General features: G+C 38.9%; 3 protein-coding genes across 3 annotated transcripts; 2 read left to right on the top strand and 1 right to left on the bottom strand.

Annotated features, from left to right (window-relative positions):
* Positions 1-11,387: 11,387 nt before the first annotated feature.
* On the bottom strand, positions 11,388-13,110 carry LOC115631227 (protein escargot). The gene is made up of 2 exons (XM_030527934.1): positions 12,318-13,110; positions 11,388-12,233 (listed from the first exon to the last, which is right to left on the bottom strand). Exons 1-2 carry the CDS (start codon positions 13,068-13,070, stop codon positions 11,388-11,390), a joined length of 1,599 nt encoding a protein of 532 aa, XP_030383794.1. The 5' UTR covers positions 13,071-13,110.
* A 4,261-nt stretch (positions 13,111-17,371) lies between these two features.
* LOC115631226 lies at positions 17,372-18,154 on the top strand. Its single transcript, XM_030527933.1, has one exon. The coding sequence runs from the start codon at positions 17,372-17,374 to the stop codon at positions 18,152-18,154; it is 783 nt and encodes a 260-aa protein (XP_030383793.1).
* An 898-nt stretch (positions 18,155-19,052) lies between these two features.
* On the top strand, positions 19,053-19,903 carry LOC115631838. Its single transcript, XM_030528680.1, has one exon. The coding sequence runs from the start codon at positions 19,053-19,055 to the stop codon at positions 19,866-19,868; it is 816 nt and encodes a 271-aa protein (XP_030384540.1). The 3' UTR covers positions 19,869-19,903.
* Positions 19,904-23,290: the final 3,387 nt, after the last annotated feature.

The raw sequence follows: 23,290 nt of genomic DNA, 5'->3' as shown, positions 1-23,290 counted from the left end.
GCTCCCTTCCATACACCCGCACACCTCATCATCATGTTCGAGTATTTACAGACTTGGCTCCCACGTTGCCGCCAAGGTGCGTTGCATTAATCAAAGATCCTGTTATATTTGTCGAAATGGAAATGAAAATTAACATAAATATGAACAGGCAAATGCATAACTTATAAATAAACAAGCCGCCACCGTCTGCGACGCTCTGCATATCCTGTCGGGCTGCCCCCAACCCCCCAGAAATGGAAAACCGTTTGGTTGCACTTCCGATGCGTCGCATGTTTGCTTCGACGCCCCCAAATAAACAAAATTTCCCATGACCCGACAAGCCCGGCCACTTGGAAGCTGCAACCCATAATCTACAGACTCGGAGACGTTGATATGTTCTTGTCAGCATCGCTGGCTAGACCAGATAGGAAGGTAGGTAGATAGGTAGGTGACTAGGCCGCCTAATGCATGCGCGCTCACGTAACGAGCGGCGATCCAGGAACAGGTTCTCTTACATTTTCCTTTTTATCTTTTTTTTTTGGTAATTTGAGCCGAGCTGCCTATTTGAACTAAGCAGCATATAGGAAATAGAGCACACAAGGCATCCAGCATTCCCATCTAATGCCATTACATATACATATGTGTCTTTTTTATGTCAGGCAGCTTCGTGAACAGTGCCTTGAAGGCGTATTTATGAGTTTTCTGTGTGATGAGCATGGGAGCAACATTTTGATGGATGTAGCAAGCTAAATGACTCCTTGGGAGTGTAACATAATTTGAAGCACATATACGAGTATATACATATGCATGTTTTATCGTTTAACTATGCACATTTTAATATTCAATGTTGAGCTGGAATCGTAGGCCAGCTTTGATTTTGTAATACTATCGAACGAAGGACATTGTCTGCTTCCGAGCTGGCCCACTCAGATAATCCTTTCTACACTAGTATCATTCACCTCTCAACCACATGAACATTTTTATTGCACCACAATTGAAATATAAACTAAGAAAAATGTTCAACTTAGAAGCTTCAAATAATCACAAGCATTATAATAACTAGTCCACTAAATTAGAACTATTTCTGAACTACTGAGTAGCGTTAGAAAATTCAAAAATAAACTATACGCCATCAACGAGATTAATTAGAAGAATAATTTATCTACAACTTTTGGTTTTTTTTGTTAAAACACAAACAAGCTTTACTTGCAAAATCGATTCAAATTGTCTTACCAAATTTTCAGAAATGCATAACAAATTCTAAGAACGGGTTAGTTTGTTTCAACGATTTTTAAAAATATTAATACTAGTATTAAGAGTTTCACAACAACGGTGAAACCTGGATTCAGCACTTCACTCCTAAGATAAAGAAACAGTCGAAACAATAGACTAAAAGGAGAGAATGGATCAAATTTTTCTTAGAAAATGATCGTGCTCCAACATTTTCAGGAACGCATAACAAATTCTTAGAACGGATTAGTTTGTGCTAATGATTCATAATAATATTATTAAGAGTTTCACTACAATTAGACGGATGGATTCATAACCATGGATGAAATAAGCATTCAGCGCTTCACACCCACAGCAAAGGAACAGTCGAAACGCCAGACTAAAAGGGAGGAATTGGATCTAAAGAAGGCAAAGACTGCAAAAAAAAAACAAAAAAAAAAATAATAATAATAATTTAAATTGATAATCTTTCAAAAGAAGGAGCAATGAACGGCGAGTATTTTACGAACTTATTGCAACACTTAAGTAATGAAATGAAGAAAAGGTTTACTTATTTAGCGTAAATGAAAGTGTGGTTTCATCAAGAAAAAACACCAATTCACACATCCATAAACGTAGTGGCTAAAATCAATGAGTTCACATTGGATTGCCTCAATTACGCCACATAATTTTTTCAAAATCGGAAAATGACTTCGTCGTAAAAGATTTTCCAACAGTGATGAGGTAGGGTCCAAGGTTGATAGCTTTTTTAAGCAGCTTGACGTGTCTCGCTTTAAACGGGGTAGGGAAGCTATTGAACATTGCTGGGAAAGGTGTAGCATACAAGAAGGGGAATATCAGGAGAAATGAAGATTATTTTGTTGTTAGCTCAATTTTTTCTGAAACTAAAACATTATCATGTTTTTTCTGCATTTTTTCATTCATTTGAGTAGCATTCCTCTAATCTTTTAAGAATAATACATTGGTGGAACTAAATTAAAGATCCTCTGAATTATTTCGTTAGAAAATGCTTAAAAGATGTCAGCAAAGGGTATGTGGCTGTGTACTTATCGGCTCCCATAACTTGGTGCTCTTCAATAAATTTGCTTTTCTTAAAGCTTTAAATCGTAATACTAATAGTAGCAGTCTGGGGTTTCCAATGCATTAAAAAGCATCTGGCCAACTTGTTATAGCTAAGCAGGAAAAAAGCGTGCACATAAAAATGAAATAATTGTCATAAATAAATCTTATTGTTCGTAGATAAAATGGCAAAATGCGCCACGCACGACTATCAACATTTCTTTTGACAGTTTTTATTTTTTTATTTTTGGCTAATTTGCAAAAGCCATGGCCAACACTGACAACAACAAAAACAATAGCAGCAGCAATTGTTGTAAACGCAAGTGTTTGTGGTTGGCTGGCGGGCGGGCTGGCTGGCTGGCTAGCTGGCTGGCTGTCTGGGCATGTAATGGTGAGTGCGTGTGCCGCATTACAAAAACACAAGCAACAACAAAGCGAGGAAAACAACGACAAGCTCACAAACGCAAAAGCGCCGATACCATCTTCACACACACACACACATCTGCACACACTCACACACACACACATACATATGTTTGTATAACTACCTGACGACTGGCTGCCCAGTTAGTTGGCAACATTTCACCCAATGCGATGGCTGGGTTGTTGTTTCTGTTGCTGTTGTTGTTGTTTCGCCAATTAGTTAGTTGCTGCCGCTGTTGCGTAGCGTGCAATATTGGCAATGACTATGTATGCTCAGCTCACAACAACAACTACAACAACAACAGACAACAACAGCTAACAGCGAAGCGAGCAGCCAACCAGGCAGCGTCAGCAATTGTGTTGCCAACAACAAATACAGCAACAACTACTGCTACCAACACAACAACAACAAAGCACAACAACAGCAGAAAGCAGTTAACGCGTTTTATTGTCTGTTTGCAGTCGTCGCAAGTGGCTGCAAGTTAAGTGTATATTAGAGCTGCACTTACTAGTTCAACTACTTGAACTAGCTCCAATATTTGGATGGCTTTGGACCACGACTTTTATTCAAATTAAGCACATTTGTAATGGAATCCCATTAGTAATACATAAATAATATAACTTTCTACTACTATGGAAATTCATTTCTTTACAATTTTAAAAATTTTAACTAAGTATTAAATTGGAATAATTAGCTCGGTTTTATTTGGAAAAATACAAAAAAATAATAATGGCAATTGTGTTCTAAAATCCATTTAGATTGTTGTTTGCAAAGATAAGTTTATGGAAATAACTGGGAAAGGGTTCCCCTTTGTTTTTACTAAAAGAATTCCCAAACTTTTTACAAAAACTCACTTAATTCACACACAAATTTGTGTTATTTTAGATGCAGAATTTAAGAAGTAAATCAATCGAAGTTTTTTGTAAGCAAAAATTACGTTTTAATATAGTTTATAATACCCATGGGTTCTGATTACATTGAACTTATAACATACCGTTCTTAAAGATTGTCTGAAGAGAGTTGCTTTTATTTTGGAAGACAATATTCCATGATCTTAACTGTTTCTAACTAAGATGTGTGAGATTAAAGATACTTTATCCAGTCTTACCTTGTCTGAAATGATAAGAAAATAAGTCTTCATTAGTATATTAGTAAGACTTAAAAATTCGTCTATAAAACGTAAAACATCCATATAATATTTCTCGTAATTAATGAAGAAGTTTATCTTATTATTAAAATGAGGAATCTAAAATGTATGTGTTTACGAAAGAAAGTATTTACATACACCAAATTCTACGCTTAATTTAGCGATACAATTTTGTATTTTAATGAGCTCCGAAATATATCCAAATATTACGTTAAAGGTATTAAGGAATTAAGATCTTTTTTCTTTTGTATTATCGGACTATTTAAAGTAAATATTTTATATTTATTAAAACTTTTGGAAAAACATTTAAATGTGGCATATAAGTGTCGCGATGATTATAGAAAATGCATTTTAATGGACAGGCAAACAGACCAGATGTAAGAAAATATTCAATATGGTTAGATACAGTGAAAACTCCCTTAATACATAAACCTCTTTTATCTGGACACTCTCTTCGGCGGACTCTTTTTCTAAAACATTGTATCGGTGTATAAAGTATCCCCTTGCGCGGAAAAAAATTGGTCAAATATTGGCAGCTTTACAAAAAATGGTTTATTCAATTCTAATTAAATTCTTCAGGGAAATGACATGCGGAACTAGTTCGAACCCGACCAACCAGACACAACTCACGTATGCAAGTGTGTGTGTGTGCGTGAGTTGGCACACCAACATGGCGTAGATTATTAGCGTAGATGGTGTTATTATTTGCACGTTTTGTGTGAAATGCGCTGCTACAACAACAACAACAACAACCACAACAATTTTAACTTGCTCTTGGCCCAAAGCAAATGGTGTAGTGGCTCTTTGTTAAACTTGTGCGTCGGGGTCTAAATTTGTGGGCTTAGCCAAGCGATTAACATGCATTGATTGTGCCGGCTAAGTGCAAATGAAAATAAACAAAATGACAACAACAACAACAACATCCACAAAAAGTTAAAGCCCGAAAAACACTTCCTAAGCAACACCCACCCACACATCAATATCTGCATGCAGTAAGCAAAAAAAATAAATCAAACTAGTTCGATTCGTTAACAATAAGCGCATATCGGCAGACCGGGGTTTTGCAACAGCTGCCTCCGACTGCTAACCCACTCTGTCATTGATAAACCTGACGACCACAAAAAAGTCAAACGACAACAACGCAAAATGGTGAACAGATCAGGCTTTATGAATATGCAAAGAAAGATAAACATTGTGCGCTCTTTTTATTGTTATTATTTGATTTTTGTTCGCTTTGCATTTTGTTCGCGTCACATTGTCATTTGACTAGCGAGAAAACATTTTTAAATTTCAAATTTTTTAACGAGCCAACGAGTGAGCAAAACTTTCCAAACAAAAGCACCGGCACCGGCATCGCCACCAGCACCAGCCCAGGCAGTCAAACACCCTAAAAGCGATCGATATAGGTTTGGAGTCCAGCACGGTACCGAGAGCGAGAGCGAGCGCCCAAAATGTCGAATGAAATTTTGGCGTAAAATGGAGATCTTTTGTTTGCGATAAACGTGAGCGTTTGTTTGTCACGACGACAACGACAGAGAAGTCGACGAGGAGGAGGACGAAGACCAACAACGGTTCCGGAGCCAGAGACGAAGTGCACTTTTTTTGCGCGATCGCGGGCGGCCTCAGCACTATTATGTCGTTGTTGTTGCTATTCTTGTTTGGACTCGAGATTGTATTAATGGGTCATACTTGTATAAAACCCGGTGCATAGTTAGTAAAAGAAATTCTGAATATCGCCCAACCAAAAAAGTGAGCAATGCAAAATTCTTCAATGATGCCATACACATGACTAAAGCTATGGTCAGATAGGAAAACAATTTACACACAAATTTCGCAAATATATCAGGAATATAATGTTCCTTCAATAAAAAAAAAACAATTTTAAATGTAGTTTTCTGTGGCACCAAATTTGTTCTAAAGGTACTTTTTTAAGCTTACTAGAAAAAGGAATAAAATGTTTTCAAATTGTGCATGACTGACCATAACTTCCGTTAGTTAACAAAATATATATATAAAAACTTGATTTTTAACGAAAAACAAGATAGTACAACAAAATTTGGTACGCATCTAAAGCATTAGTAGTTGTTTTAAATGATACTTGTATAGCAATAGTTCCATTTTTTCCAAACGGATGTTCAACAAAAAAAATAGACTTCTCTCAAATAAAAACTCCGTTTTCGGTGTATTGAAATATTTTGTGTTATGAGCAGCAAACAAATTCCTTTTGGGACTTTCAAAGAAATAGCTTTTAATATTAACATTCTTTGATCATCGAAGCACATTGAAGAACAAATTTTTGCAGTTACCCTAGCTTTGTTTTAAATATTAGCAAAAATAATTAATAATATATAATCTATATTGCACATGTAGATGGAAAATATGGTCCCAAGAATAGTTCCCAAAAACACAGAGGTTTATTTCGCATTCTTTCTTAGAGCCCACAAAAAACAAAAACCATGTTTGAAAATAATTATGTATACAAATTTTTGAGTTCGTTCTACCCCAGAGTTCGAATTTTCTAAGGGCTCACCTACACTGTGAAAAGAAACGTTTGTGCAGCTTCCTAGTTCTGCTCCCTCTCTGTCTCTCTCTCTCTCTCTTATCCAAATAATGAGTCAGTCAGAGTCAGAGTCCAGGACCACCTATTTTATATATACACAATATAAACTTATATATGTATATAGTATATAGATTTGGTTCCATGACAAATAATATTGTATTGTTAATGCCAATTTTCCCAATGATGCTCGATATAGAATATTATATTAAATTCCAAAAAATAAAATAAACACGAATCTGGATGCCAACTTTGGTTATTCCAGCTGTTATAGTTTCTGAGATCCTTGCGTTCACCTAGACAGACGGAGGGATAGGTGGAAGGACGTCATGCTGACTCAGAATATAGTTGTACTATATATGTATACTTTATGGGGTCGGAGATGCTTCCTTCTGCATGTTACATACTTTACACAAACCTAATATACCCTTTTTACCTTACGATACAGGGTATTAAAACAACTACATCTAATTCCATGTTGTGTTGAACACGATTTTATGTTTCATAAAAAATCTGCAAAACTATATAAAGATCTCTTAAAAAAGAGAAAAAATTTAAAGTAAAACGACTGCACCTAATCCCATATTTTGTTGAACATAATTTCTTGTTTCATAAAAACTCTCCCGAACTGAGCTCTATTCTTCGATTTACTGAACTCTGGATTGAAAATCTCATGCAAAATGACTTTTCTAACTGAGAGTAAACATATTATCGAAGGATTTAATCTTATTATTAAAAAATAAAAAAAAAATGACTGCGCCTAATCCCATATTTTGTTGAACATAATTTCCCGTTTCATAAAAACTCTCCCGAACTCTGCTCTATTCCTCGATTTACTGAACTCTGGATTGAAAATCTCATGCAAAATGACTTTTCTAACTGAGAGTAAACATATTATCGAAGGATTTAATCTTATTATTAAAAAATAAAACCAAAAAAACTGCACCTAATCCCATATTTCGTTGAACATAATTTCCCGTTTCATAAAAACTCTCCCGAACTGTGCTCTGTTCCTCTATTTACTGAACATTGGCCCCTATGCTATAAAGAAACCTTGCTGTTCAAGCGCGAAATTTTGCATAAACATAACAAATAGAGAGCAGGGGTAGACGAAAGAGAGAGAGTGGGAGTGTGGAGTGAGGGGTGGAGCTCCAGCTAAAGCGGACTGCTTGCTATTGCTTTTGCTGGCACCTTTTGATACCCTTTTTGTCTGACTTATTTTGGGTCGTCTATTATTTGTTGCTTTGTTGATGCTGATGCCTAGCCCAGGCTGGCCCGCTTTGTTGTTGCTGTTGCTGCTGCTGTTGTTGTTGTTGTTATCGCACAAAGGCCCTAAATGCGCGTCTATTTTGTTACAATTTAAGACGCTTATTAGAAATCGTTTGCAAATTGTTTAGCAAGAAAGCTAAGCAACAACAAAAGCAACAACAACAAAAATAGCACGGCACGAATATCGCAAAACTAACGGCTTCGAGCAGTTGTTGTTGCTGCTGCTGTTGTTGCTATTACTGCTGTTGTTGTTGCTGCTGGCTGGCTGGCATCGCAGGTAACATGAGCGCACGTTGCCGGAGTGGCCGCAGTTGGCGTTGCCACGATATGCGTGCATATTAATTTCGTATATTTACGTTGGCTTGCTTTTCATTTTTAGCCTTTTTTCTGTAGTAGGTTTTCCGCTGGCTGCTCCACACGTGAGTTTTGACTTGTTGCTGCTGCCATGGCAGTAGTTGTTGTTGCTGCCGCTGCTGATGATCTAATTTGGCAACAATTGTCGTCGTCGTTTGAGTCGTTGAGTTCGTGCACGGTTTGTTTACCTTTTGGGTCTTTGGGCTGCACTTTTGGGCTGGAAAACTTAAAGGCGCGCACATCCACACACACACACACACACACACTCGTACTCGTATGTGGCCTGCGATCAATTGATCTCGATAATGAGTTTTATAGCAACGTGTTGTGTGGAAGAACGCACCCATATTTCCAATACTTATACACTACAACTACATACATAGTTACCCATCGACTGTCGCTAGCGTCTGTCGTTTGATTTCTCTTTCCGCATCGCTGACTCGATCCGTGGGCTTTTCACAATATCTGCGTATCTGTATTTGCGTTGATCTTTTTCATTAAAATGGGTTTTTTCTTCTTCTTCTTCTTTTATTTCTCGTTAATAAGACTTTGATGGCGCTCGTCTGCGAATCCATTGAACCGTTTGTTATGCCTTGATTTAGTGACTGCCATTTTGTGCCGCCGCCTCGCATTTTGTACGCTTCGCTACGTGCACAGAAATTTAAATATAATTTATGAGCACAGCGCACATTGGTATTACAAACACCAACACCAACAACAACAGCAAAGCGATAAAATAGAGTCTATACTTGTAGCTTTTGGGTAGGCAATCAAATGTCCCGATTCCCCGATTGACTTTTGCGCAAAGCGTTTTGTTTATTTGTTTGATTTGCCAAAAGCTCTGACCCAAAATTGTTGTAGTACTTCACAGCTCGTAATGGGAATTAATTCCAATCAGCTCCAAGTGGTTTATATTCGATGGCACTGCAGAGTGAATATTTTACTTTTCCTATACTGTCTCACAGATGCTTCAATATTGTCATATTTAGTTTCACAGAAAATTGAGATTTAGTTACTGAACCATAAAATTCTTGTGTTTGCTATGAGGTCATTGTGGAAAAATTGCAATGAATTAGTGCCATGATAGTTCAGTTTTAGTCTATCCAGAGTAAGAGTAGAGTAGAGTAAATGAAGAAATAAAGATGTATTCCCAATTTCTCTTCACTTATTATCGCTCGCTCTTCACACACTCCGTGATGTTAGTTTGAGTTGAAATTTCAAAATTTTACCATTCCAATAGAACAAATTACTAAATTTCGATTTACTTTTTAAGCTAGAGAGAGAGAGAGAGAGAGTCATGCACTTGAATAGGGACAAGATTTTCTATTGTATTGTATTGTGGTTTTCTCTTTTTGGCAAAGGGCTGCCATCAAATGCTTTGGTGTTTCACTTAGAATGCAGTATCAGGGAACTTTACAAATTTACAGTTGGCTTTTAATAATTAACTGTTAAGCATTATCACTGCAAACTAATTAAAAAATGAGCTTGAAGTTTTATTGGTTTTCCATGTGAAAAGCTATCGGGGCTTAAATCTTATTTACACAATTCCACAGATTGCCTTCTGAGCCTTCTTGACTGTGATTGCGAGCGTCAATCGAATTGGAAATCGCACTCTTTTGAATTGAACGGGCATGCCGATCGGGTTTTAGAAAATTCAAAGGAAGAGCCCATCCTCACCTTTTTAAGGTCCCATCAGGATTGGTGCTTCCACTATGTTGCTCGTCCATTTTTTTCATTTTACATCAGACATTAAATTGTTAAATTGATTTTAATTTCCGTATCTTTGAAATTTATATTTTGTATTGCGTTGTAATTTTAAAATTAATTTCCGAATTTTCAGTTTATTGTTGCTGCCATTTAGGTATTTGAAAACCAACATCTACAGCTATGCTCTGAAGATCCAATATGGAAAGCAAACAAACAGAAAATCAGACGATTTTCAACTGCCCAGCGCAATGATCCAAGAACAACAAGCCAGATCCTTAGAAAGTACACTGTTGTCTGTAAGCCAATAGGCTTGAGAACTGTTTTCTTTTATTAAAAAACCAGTTACAACTTAAAAGTGTTTATTTTTGTTCAAATTAGGGTGAGCATTTCAAAATGAACCTATCCGAACTAAGCCCAATTTAAATGCAGTTTGAAAAGCATTGCTTTGTCGAATTTGATTTGATAATATCCATCAGTATAGGCAAACCAATTATAATTATTACTATGAATGCAAAATAGTTATCATCGTCAGTGTACGAACTGAATATCGTTACTGCGCTAATTCTCGCATTAAAAGGATCATTTTTACTCTCACTTAAAGAGTGTTGAGACAAATCATTCGATATAAGGTTGCTTCTTAGTGCAATTTTTTGTCAATAAATATGCACTTTCCTTTGATCTTCGTTTTCCCAAAAGTATATAAATAAAAGCATTAAAGTCCCAAAAAAGCATAACCATACAAATTATGAATTTGATAAAAAAAAGACAATGCCTAAGTTTTTTGTATGTATTGAATTGCTTTTTGCTGAAATAAAAAATCGATGAAAAGTCAATTGTTTCCGTGTAAATAAAAAAATATATTTTCTTCAGTTGTTGTTTTTTTTCTTCGCTTGCAATAAATTACTTAAAATTATAAAACATTGTTTTTATCAAAATCTTAAGTTCTTCTTTCCATATTAGAACATTTTCAATGTATGCACAAATTTGATCAAAAATTTTATCAAAAATATATATGTATATATATATATATATATATATATATATATATGTCTATGTTATGTATATATAGAGCTATGTCTACAGCTAGGCTAAATGCTAAAAAATACGTATGTATTCTCCATATAGTACATATAGTTACAGTTTATGCAAAGATTGTCTGCCGTTTCTTATAGCTAGAACTTAATTGATTATGTACAGGACACTGTGTAGAAATACTGTACAAACTTTAGTTTAGGATTCGTTTTTAGACACACGATGAGAAAATGATAATTTAACAAAATGAAAAGCAAACCAAAAAATAAAATAAAGTGTTTTTCGAAAATGTTTTGTTTTCTCTTGCAAAGAAAATGCTGACTAGAAAATAAAAATGTATTTTTCAAAAGAACTAAAAATGCGAAACTAGAATAATTCAATTAATCATAATTAAATGCGTGTGTGTACTTTTTGTGGCACTGTGCACTGGGTTTGAGAGAAATGTTTTCTTATGTACATACTTATATAGTATGTACTCGTATGTGTGTGTGTGTGTGTGTCTGTTTGGGAACATTTTGGGGAGTTTGCCAGCCGCGCGCTTTGCTGCGGTTTTTAACTCGAAACTAGGAACTAATATTTGGTGGTACATGGCTTGAAGTTGATGATAACGAAGAGCCATCGCCTCGAATCTAGGGCTCGGCATAGCCGCCATAGGACAGCTCAGTGGCTCCAGCGGCAGCGCTTGGCGAGCCGCTCGTCGCACCACCTGCACCGCCGCAGCCACCCTCCGAGTGCTTCGTCAGCAGGGACATGCGCGAAAAGGTCTTGGAGCAGTTGCTGCACGAATACTTCTTGATGTCCGAGTGGGTCTGGAGATGGGCGCGCAAGTTGGAGCGATCGGCGAAGGCGCGATGGCAATGCTGGCAGCTGAAGGGTTTCTCGCCCGTGTGGGTGCGAATGTGGCCCTGCAGGAGCCAGGGTCGCGAGAAAGCCTTGCCACAGATGTTGCACCTGCACGGCAGCGTATGGGTGCGGATGTGCATCTTCAGGGCGCCCAGCGAGACGTACGTCTTGTCGCAGTCCTTGCAGCTGAAGGATTTCTTTACCTGATTGCCCTCGGCGGCGGGACAGTGGAACTGCTGATGTTTGGTCAGGCCGGAGAAGGTGGAATACGACTTCTGGCAGTCGGGGCATTGGTAGCGAGGCGGCGATGATTTGTCCTTTTTGCCCGCACTGGCGATGGAAGCGGCAGCGACGTTGGAAGCAGCAGCCACTGTGGAGCTGCTGGATTTGCTGCCGGAGCTGCAGGGAGTGGTGGCAGCACTGGGGTCTAGGACCATTTTGGAGACAGGCTTGTGCTTCAGCGAGAGATCCTCCGGCACGGAGGAGCAGCTAGACTCGGGCGTCATGGAGCGCATCGAGTAGTACGAGGATTCGGAGTAAGCAGGCGAAATGGGCGCATGATGATGGTGCGGATAGGCGAGTGTGGGATACGCCGCGACCGAACTCTGAAGGTGCTGCTGCTGTGGCCGCTGCTGGTGTAGGTGGTGAGGTGGTTGCTGCTGCGGTTGTTGTTGTTGTTGCTGGTGGTGGTGGTGGTGGTAGGCCGCAGCTGACACGGAGTACGGCATAAAACGATGCTGGCGCATGCCAATCGGACGATGTATAATCTCCGAGCGCATCGGCGGCGACACTGAACTGGCACGTCCGTGCATATAATGATGTGGTGGCGGCGACATCGATCCCAGCGAGTCCGAGGGAGAGCTGGGCGAGAGCAGCTCACCGCGCAGTGGCGAGATCTGTTGTTGTTGCGCGGCCACGGCGGCCAAGTGCGGATTATTGAGGGTGCGATAGAATTCAGCAGTGTAGGGCGACATGTGGAAGTTCCAGGGCTGCAGGCCGTACTTAGGATATGTGGGAGTGGGCACAACCACAGCTGTGGCTGCGGCCGCCGAAGCAGCAGCCACCGCAGCAGCGGCTGCCAAGGCAGCTGCCTGTGTCTGATTGCTTTGGCCCGGCTCGGAGGACTCGATGTCCACACAATCGACAGTTACATCATCGTCCTCGTCATCCTCCATAAGAGCGTCCTCGTCGTCTGTGTGATCGACGTCGACGCCCTCATCCTCGCAGCAATCACTCACATTGATCATCTCCTCGGAGGAAACGGCCACTTCAGAGCTGGGCACTGGCGCGGATTTTGCTTCATTGTTCAACGATTTTTTCAGACACAAATCCTCGGGCTCATTAGTCTCAGTACCGATGGTGTTGTTGTTATTGCTGTGTGGCGCCTCGAAATGATAGTTCACCGGGCGCTTCTTCAAAGGACATTTGCTGTAGTTCTTTTCTACCAGCATATGCTCCACGGTATGCATTTTGTTGCTTTTATTTGTCGTATGGCGGTTTAAGTCAATTTCACAAATTCGTATTAATATTGAAATATTTCAATTGTAGTTAGTCTGTCTGTGTGATTTAGACAAGCACGTGCACTTTGTTTAACAACGTCTCAACATATTCCGCTTTGTTGGCGCGCAAAGCATTCAAAACGGATTTTCTTTAAAGAGCGAAGCGCGTTTGTTGCTAAGCAAGCGAGCAGTTAACGAAAGCGAAGGCAGCAAAGAACTGAAGCAGACCCGCGTTGGGTTCGGCTTTTTATAAGTGTCCGTGTTCGTGTTGAGCGCAGAGCGCAACCAAAGAGAGTGAGAGAGTCAAGTAAGCGCGGCGCTCTCAGCGCTTGCCAAGCAAGCATCAGCATCCCTTTACGTGCTTGTGCAGGTAGGCGTCTGTGTGTGTGTGTGAGTGTGTTTATGTGTGTTTCTGAACGATGGCACTGCGCACCAATCGCAGCGGAGGCACGAAACCTGTTTCGGCTTGTTTATATACCGCCGACTCACGTGCCGAGCGTGTACACTTGCACCAATCGCCGCCACACGCAACACAAGCACAACAAACGGCCAATGTTTCCCGTTATAATTGCGTTGGTGTGAAGAATAAAACGGGCGCCGGTCGTCGTTTGCGTGTGTGTGTGCATGGGCGCTCTTAAGCATGTCGCTCTTTAATGCTCACCATTCTGATCTTTGACGCTCTTGAAACACAAACGCCCCTCTCTTTCGAAGTCTGTAATTGTAAGCATAGTTTCTGCCGCATCGCGCCAATTATTGAAATTGGTCATTACCTCGTTGGGAGTTATGGTTTTATGCAAAACTTTTGGGTAACACTCCTGCAGCTATGTACCTTCTGATCGGAAGGTAGTTGCTACCTATGTTTGCACATTTCGTGAATTAGCAAATATCATGACAACAACATCATAAAGCTGTGGTCTGCCCATCAGGTGCGCTCCTCACCTGACAATTCGACCTGTCATTTTTAGGGCCATAAAATCAAACCCTAACACGTGCTGTTATTGCCAACTGACTTAGAAACACGAGATGGCCAACACAGGTAGCAGCATTTTCAGGAAGATATTTATGTATTTGTATTGTTCCCAACAAATAATAATCAATAGTTGTTGCAGAAAACTGTATGCATGTTGATGTATGATGAAACAGGTATTTTCCGATTCATCTTCGATCAGCAGTGTTGTCTGAAATATAACCTTTAGCAGCAACAGCAATTTGTGTGTTCCAAGCTAAAACAATGCAATGTTTTTTTTAATTCAGTACACTCAAAACTCTTCATTCTGTTTTAGAAGACTATAGTTTCCAACAATTCTCAAAAAATACAAATTTCAAATTCTAGAGTTAAAATGTATAATATACCACCAACACTAATCCAAGCAAGATGCATAAGTACATAGATGTTACCAATCAGATATGTACTCTATTTTAATATTAGTACTATTTTATTGTGCATTTAAAAAATTAAATTTTAATGTTGTTCTTTTCAAAGTGAATTAAAATAAATTAATTCAAAAAATAACAATTCATCATGGGTTGACCAATCTCTGTAGCTTTTTTCATAAATGTTTTTAAACAAGTACTGTCTGGATTTAAATAGAATGTCAATATAATTTGAAATTTTAATTTTGTTTTTTCCAAAGTTAATAAACTGAAGAGAAAATTTTTAAAGTAAGGCTTAGAAATAAATGAAATCGAAAATTAACAATTCATCATCGGTTCAGTGCTTGGACCAATCGCTTTAGCTTGTTTTCGTTAATATTTTCAAACTAGTACTGTCTGGATTTAAATAGAATGTCGATAAAAATTGAAATTTTAATTTTGTTCTTTTCAAAGTTTATAAACATAAAGTAAGGCTTAAAAATAAATTAAATCGAAAAATAAATATTCATCATAGGTTCAGTGCTTGGACCAATCTCTTTAGCTTCTTTTCATTAATGTTTTCAAACAAGTACTGTCCGCTCTTTAAAATGCGCTCTCTTACGTTGCTCTGAAATGTTCGCTCTCGCGGTGCGTGCGTTCCAATTCCATTCAGTTTCGTTAAGTGCGCACTTTTAAACCACATTTTATGCACATCTTTTCTTCAGTTTTCAGTTAAGTGGCTGTTGATTGAAAGCGAACTCACACACACGCCAAGCCTTGACTATGAGCCTAAATTTAGATAAAGATGCACCTACACTCGAAGCGTGCATTGTGCCACACGCATAGTTGGTCGGCGCATGCGCAACTCCACATGGCAACCAATTAAAAAACGTGTTACTTCAAGTACCGCCAGCAGCTCTAAGTGCAGCTGTCGTGTAGCAATTGAAAAATGAAAAATAAAAACAAAAACAAAGCCAACAAACAACGGAGCACATAAAATGAAAGTGTTTGCCGTCAGATAAAGAGGTGTTGCTATTGATGTGCAGGCGCATAAATCATATAGCCACTATAAAGCGATTGATGCAAACAGATAGATATACATACATATGTACATACATATATACGAAGATAATAAAAACCTGTGCCAATTACATTTGAAACCTTTGTGCACTTCCCAGTAACCCGCACAACTAATCACAACAAAACCAGAATCTAGATGAGCCCTCACCACTGACCATTTAACTTAATTAGCCCGACTATCGGAGCGAGCGAGGGTTTGCTTGTTTAGATGGCCACTGCTGTGCAGTTTCTCAGGAAGCGATCCCAACTGTGGCAGCAAGTGCGATCTTTGCGCGATTGTGCGCGCAGTTGGCCCAAATTCGAGTTCTTGGTGCAAGCCACAGGAACCACCAGCATAAATTAATAGATAAACATGTGCACCACAGGCTCACTCGTTGCTGCCACATCGCTTGCCAGCCAGCCAGCCTGCCTGCCTGCCTGCCCGCTTGCTTCAAACAGCTTCGCAACGTTCTCCGATTTACATGCCCAGGCCATAGCCATAGAGCACTTGGGCCTCTTATCTTATCGTCGTCTGGTGTGTTTATGCCTGCTTCAGCTCTTGGTCTAATGCCCATCGCCTTGTTTAGATGTCTGCATGTATGTTCGCCTAAGTGTGTGTGTGTGTGTGTGTGTGGCTGTCTCATGCTGGCCCACATCATGGCCAGCCGATAGGCTGTTAACAAAGATTTAATGATCTTGTTAACTAATTTTTTTCCTGAGCTTTACTGGGCCGGAGCATCAACAGACTTTAGCAGGACCACCCACAGCTGAGCGCACTCTGCAAGTTAATTAGTTCGCTTTGTGGTCCAGGCCTTAAATCATCAGCAATTGGTAGGTTGGTTGACACATTTGTGTGGCCGGCAATCCTAGAAATGAAATGGACTAGAAGCCACAAAAACTATGCAACGCAATTGGAAGCAAAGGAGGCAGCGAAAGCGTAAATGAAAGAGACTTTTTCGTGGCGAATCGTGTTAAGTAGAACTGGAACTGGAAAATGCTTTCCCTATCAATTAAATAGAACCGCACCTAATAAACAGAATTGTCGAATTTAAAAAAAATTAAATTATAATAAACAAATTAAAGGAATATTAATATATTAAAAGCATGCGACATCTGACAAATATCCAAATACTAAAAAAATACTTGCCTTACAATGAAACAGAGATGGATTTATAAAAGTTTTTTTATTGATCATAAGCTATTATTAAAACTCATCGTGCATTATTTAATAAAAAATGGAAAAGGCTGCGTACATCCTTCAATACAGCCTTTACTCAAATTTTGGGGCTTTTGTATTGAGACCTTTCAGCCTTAAAATAATATTATTTCCATCTTCAACTTAGTTTCCTTAAAATGATAATGTCTGGCTTTAGGATTTGACTTAACTTCGCCTTAACTTCTTATTAGTCTCTCCCAACTTTTTTCAATTTGTTTAACATTTCACTAAATTTTTTAAACAACGATGATCCAATAATATAAAATAGACAATGAGCCTCATTTTACAAGTAGTTCCAATTCTAAAGAAGTAGCAACGATACGGTACGAAAGCCAGAACTTTGAAAATAAACAAACAACATACTTTGAGCATTTAAAGAAAAGGCCTTGGCAACTAGGTCTGTTCTGGATATCTGTTATTGAGCGGGGCTCTTTCCCCATGGACTTTTATACCAAAACACCTAACACAACTTTCCCAAGCTCTTCACTCCAACTTACAATATCAACTGAACATTTCGTTAAGGTGAACAAATTAATTTATGGCAGTTTCTCATCCAAATTCACGTTTAAGCGTGTCGAAATCTGTTTTAAGTTTACTTACATTTATAAGGTTATATTTAGGTTCAGTGTCTTGAGGTCTACCCATGTCGCAGTTACCCTTCTTAGTTGGCTTTTTGGCATTGCTGACCAGTGTTTTGGCAGATGATGACGTGTTGGGTAGTTCCCGGGTGTTTGTGAAATATCATCCAACAGGCTTCACAGGCTTTCGCAGCGCCTTCCAGTGGACGTTCGGCGTTGAAGACTTCAATGAAGGATTCTTCAATTTCATCAAGTTCGAGACAGACGAAGCGGGCGGCTACGCAGGACTGATAACCGATGACAATAGCGAAAACTGTCAAGTGCATTTTTCTGTAAAGTTCGCGAAGAGGGCTGAGGCAGCCAGTGGATTTAACTGCACCGAATATTCGGTAAGGGAGGACGAATATGGGTATAAGTGTTATCAGGACAATTTTGATTTTGAAAACAATGCCGTGTACTTTATCGATGTGGAGATAAGTGGATCAGTTTTTAAAGCCTACATTTCGTATGCTTACGAGAATCTACACTTCCTGAACAGAACTGACATGCCACGAATCCATATTGGCGACATCCATTGGTCGGATGAGCTCCACAATCTGATTCCTGTTGCCTACTACAACCACAACTATGTGGGCCAGAGTTCCTGCCATCGAGCCTACGAGCTGGTGACGGTCAACTATGCGCCCGTACAGTACAATGGCTATCGTCGTTTAAATGCTTGGGTCGACGGGATTGAGCATCGCAACAAAAAATGTCCGACAGAACAGATAATGGTCGCTATAACCCCCGACCATCAGTCAACAGTCTACTTTAGTAGAGCACGGATACACACTGGCATGCCTAAGTAAATTTGTAATTATGCACTTAATTTAAATTAGTTCTACATCTGAAGATAAACTTAGACAAGTGAAATAAATAAATAATGCTACATATTTTCTCATTGATAAAAACAAATACACGTAAATTTAAAAAGTTCAATTTCAGCTTTAATAATATATAATATAATATTAAAATATTAAATTTAAAGTGTGACGATATTAAATCACAAGTGATGATGTGGACAAGGGTTTGATTCACGTAATTTTTAGAATTATATTTCCCCCTTTTTTTGTCTATTCTACTGTATTTAACCTTTTCAAAATGACATTTCCATATTGCATATTTTTATATGTATTTTGTATAGAACCATTCTTAAAAGAAAGTAAACACAACCGCTGTAAACTGACTTGAGTATTATAGTCAATGTTTGTCTCTTTGTTACATTTAAGAAAATTCGATTTAAATATTTAAAATATTAAAATTTAATATATTTCTAGTAAATTTAAATCGACTACAAAAAACTTCAAATTTAAGGTTGAGAAAAATATTAAAAATTACTTGTATATTATATTTAATTTTAATATGCAAATAACAAATAGTTAAATTTTAAACTTTAAATTTAAGATTTACACTTTGTTTTGAATATTATTCATATTTAAACCAAAAATTGAACATGTTTTTATTAAAGTGTACTTTGTGTATATTTGATTTAAATATGAAATAAGTAGACTATTAAATTGAATTTGAAAATATTCATTTTTACTATGCCACTTTTTTTTTGAGTGTAGGTAAGTGCCACTTCCTCTTCAGATGTATGACAATCGATTCATCGCATATATTAGCTGTGACTAATATTATGTAAGCGTCGCTTACCAACGCCATTAAATAGCTTCCAAAAGTAGCTTTTCAGATCAGTTTAGTGGAATCATGTGGGTTACTAGTCAGTCAGTGGTTAAAACGTTTTATCTATTCGGATGGTTGGCCCTGCTTGGTAACGTCGCCTGCGTTCACAAACATAAGGGAAGGACCAGTGTTCTGGGCCATGCCGAGGCAATAGTAAGCCATTTCAGAGACGGCTACGATGGCTTCCGCGGCTATTTCCAGTTGCTGATCGGACCGGAATACAAGAATGAGAAAATCTTCAATCTATTATACTTTCGCACCGACGAAGTTTTCGGATACGTTGGACTCCTCAATTATAACAACAGTCGAGTTTTCGACGCTCATTTCTCCGTGTGGAACGTAAATTCGGCAACGCCTGGCAAAGGATTTGGATGTGTGGAGTTTAACAATGGGGACGCGGACCGGGGCTATAAGTGTGTCAAAGAAAGCTTCCCATTGATACGTAATCACATCTACTTCGTGGACGTGGAAATCACCGAATCGTCTATTCGAGCATATATAACATCGGGATTTGAGAGCTTGGAAAGTAGGGAAAGCTTCCATATCCAGCGCAGACTAATTGGTAGCATGTCCTACTGCAAGGGGATGCAAAATTTGCGGCCCCTAGGATATTATGTGCACAACATACGAGACCGCGACTCCTGTGATGTGGCCAACTCATTGGTGGCCGTTAATTTTGCGCCGATGCAGTTTGTCCAAAATGATTTTGTTAAGCACACCACCTTGGGCAACGCACATGTCTTTAACTCAAAGTGCAAGGACCCGTTTGTCCTAATTGCGGTTGCAGAGGACAAAAAGAGCGTCATTTACTTTACGCGTCCATCTTTTGTCTATACTTAGAACTATAAAATAAATCATTTACATTTGTAAAAGTATTCTTTCCAAACTATTCATTTGTTATCAAGCCACTGTTTTAGCCTAGATCTGAATAAAATCAGGAGCCTGGTGTAGCTTAAAGAGCTAGCAGGAATCACACAAATTATCAAAAAATACTTGCATTCTTTATAAGTGTGGAATTTTATAAAAACAAAATGTCAAACTGTCGCCCAAGCTGCAAGCCGATTTGCAACACAATAATTAATAACAAGAGAGAACGCTACAGTCCAGCAAGCCCGACAGCGAAATACCCTGCACCCAGCTAAACATCCGGCATAATAGCAGAGGCAAAAAGAAGAAGAAGACCGAACTTGATGATGCAGTTTGTGGGCATAGTACTGGAGTGAAATTTGTTCGCTAATAACTTTTCTTAGAATTGACCGGTTTCAATGAAATTTAAAACAAAAGTAGATGGTTGTTTGGTTTATGCTGCTTTTAAAATGTGAACAGTATTGACAAAATTGTGCAGAGGGGAAGCAAAACCACTAGGAGTGTCCACATACCAAGTTTGGTTAATGTGCTCTTAACCGTTTCCGAAATACAGGCGTTCATCCAGACAGACGGACCACCCCTTCCCCTTTGGAATAATTTGCTTACGCTCTTGGTGCAAGTGTAAAAAAAATAAAATCGAAACCCCCCTTTGCGTCCAGACCACCATTGTTTGATATGTTTGCTATGCCTGATTTCTGAATATGGGGCCTACACTTTTGTGCTGCTCTAAGAAAGTTATTTCCGGGATGAATAACACCAACATCTTTTTTGGTGTGTATTGTATTCCATTCTAAGACTACCAATTTCTCTATAGTGTATCGCTGCGGTAAACACTGAATGTTTATCGTATTTTCGGAGGCTGCTGTGAAGCCTTGCCTTCAGTCTGCAAAGCTCCATAGAAGGCATGGGGTTTCAAACTCCTTCGGTTTTCTTTAATTCCACGAGTTGTACAGATTTTGCTTAAAAGATTACATTCAATTGCCCCAAAACTAATTGGCTTTTCACAGTTCAGCTTAATAACATTAGCGTAAATTGTTATGACTAATGACAAAAATCTTATATAACCACATAGAGTGCTGGCCTACGATGGACCAGGAAACCAACTCCCCAGAACAGTTGACTAAAATCATGTCGGTGGCAAGTCTATCAAAATTTGAACTGCTCTGCCTCTTCAGCTGTCTGGCTATGATGTGCCACGTCGTCGAGGGTATGAGACCTGGACGCCGATTCCAGAATAGACAAAGACACCTCGGTCATTCGGAAACAAGAATAAATAGTACGACGACTGGCTACAACAGCTTCCGCTCCTTTTTCCAGCTGATGCCCGGAACTTTTGACGTCAACGAATATGTCCTCAATATGGTATATTTTCGTTCGGACCAAGCTTTTGGCCATGTGGGAATAATGAATTACAACCAGAGCCAATCCTATGAAGTAGTGTTTTCCGTTTTTTACGCCAACGAAGGAGCACCTGGCCCAGGATATGATTGCAGCCCGTTTTCCGTTAACGACAAAAACAAGGGGTACAAGTGTTTCAATTCAAAAGCAAACATTGTACGTAATCATATCTACTTTATCGATGTGGAGACGACTGGAGCAACTATTAGGGCATACATATCAGAAGGGCAAGAGAGCTTAAGACGCAAGTCTAGCCCCACGATAAGACGACGTCTCATCGGAGAAATCTGGTATTGTAACGCGCAGACAAATCTTAGACCAACGGGCTACTACAATCATAACATTCGAGATCAGCCTTGCCATGAGACTTACTCGTTGGTTACGGTTAATTGGGCGCCCATACAGTACAATCATACCATGCGGAAGAGATCCACAAAGACCTACTTTACAGAAACGAAGATCTATTCATCGGAGTGTAAAAAAGAAAATTTATTAACTGTTTTGACACACGATAAGCAGACCACTATATATCTATCGCGTCCCATACGAATTTAATAAAGAAAAGATTGTTAAATTGTAAAAATTACAAATATTAAAAAACTTAATCTTAACTAAGAAAGAAAGTCAATAAATAATTTACACAAAAAGTAAAATTTTAACAAAATAAGCCGACTTCAGATCGAATGCTTTTTTATCATTTCAAGTGTTTCGAGTATGATTCTGAAAAGAATTTCCAGCTATTTTAATTAAATGAGGTATGTTTAAGGTAGTTTTCTCATAGATGCCATTGTCAGAACCAAATTCAAATGGGACCATTAGGGAAGCATCAGCTTTCAAATACCAGAAGAATCATTAAAATCGGTTCACCCACTCGAATGTGCTGAGTTCTTCTTTGCAGAACCTATCCTAACTCTCATCAAAGTACCCTTGAGGTACGGCGTTTCCACTAGAATAATTAAATAAATTAAGTTTGTCGTCCACATACTTAATGCAAATTTAAGACTTATACGGTTTTCTCATGGATTCTATTGTCACAACTGGACTAGGTTTAAATGGGACCATTAGGGAAGCATCAGCTTTCAAATAGAAAACAAAATTTTAAAAAAATCTTTATCGGTTCACCCGGTGAATTGATAATTTCCTACTTTTTTGAAGTCGTTCAATTTTAAAGGTAGTCGTGGCAGGTGCATCTCTCCTTTTGCTCAGAAATAAAATTAGAAGAACGAAACTTGGGGTGCAAAGTGTTTGCCTGCCTGCCTGTCCTTATGGCTGGTTTTGCAGCAATTCAAGAACTCAATGCCCAAGGATAGAGCCAACTGTCCGAGCAACCATAACAACAACAACAACATAAATGCACTTTCTTCACCACACGGATTTGAACTCTTTCTCAGGCCCATCCTTGTGCTGTGCATGTCCGAATGCCGCACATGGCTCCGCCTGAAGAGTCAATAAAAACTCTCGATTGTAATTTTCCCTTAGCAATTATTGTCTCAGCTTTCAAATGCGGTAGGGCCTGGGCCCTCAATATCGACCAGAGCCAGCACCACCCCACTCCACCCCATCCCATCCAGCCCTGGGCCCAGATGTAATTTTCAATTTTTAGAGCCCGGCTCAGCAGTGAAAGAGATTCATTGGCCAACCACACTTGTTAATGCCACACGTTGATGGCCCAGTCCCTCCCCTACACTCCTACACCCCTACTCCCATGACCATGACATGGCATTCGGCATTCAGCGCAAGTGGCTTGGCTTACATTCGCTTTTTGTTGCTGTTGTTATTGTGTTGGCCATATCCTTAAAGCGCTTAAACGCAAAAAACACGAGTTTTTCATGTATTTTTAGCAGACAAATCTCATTAAAAGGCGTCGTCGTCGTCGTCTGGAGTTCGTGTCGCGCCCGCAAGGAAGTCTCGATCTTGTGGTTAACTTGACCCTTTTTGGTCTGCGGCCAACCACCAAGGCGTTGCATTTAAAATGTCGTTAATAATTTGTTGCTGTC

This window comes from Scaptodrosophila lebanonensis, unplaced genomic scaffold (genome assembly GCF_003285725.1).
Source record: "Scaptodrosophila lebanonensis strain 11010-0011.00,11010-0021.00 unplaced genomic scaffold, SlebRS2 tig00001412-arrow-pilon, whole genome shotgun sequence".
NCBI lineage: Eukaryota > Metazoa > Arthropoda > Insecta > Diptera > Drosophilidae > Scaptodrosophila > Scaptodrosophila lebanonensis.
This window is presented reverse-complemented; position numbering and strand designations above follow the sequence as displayed.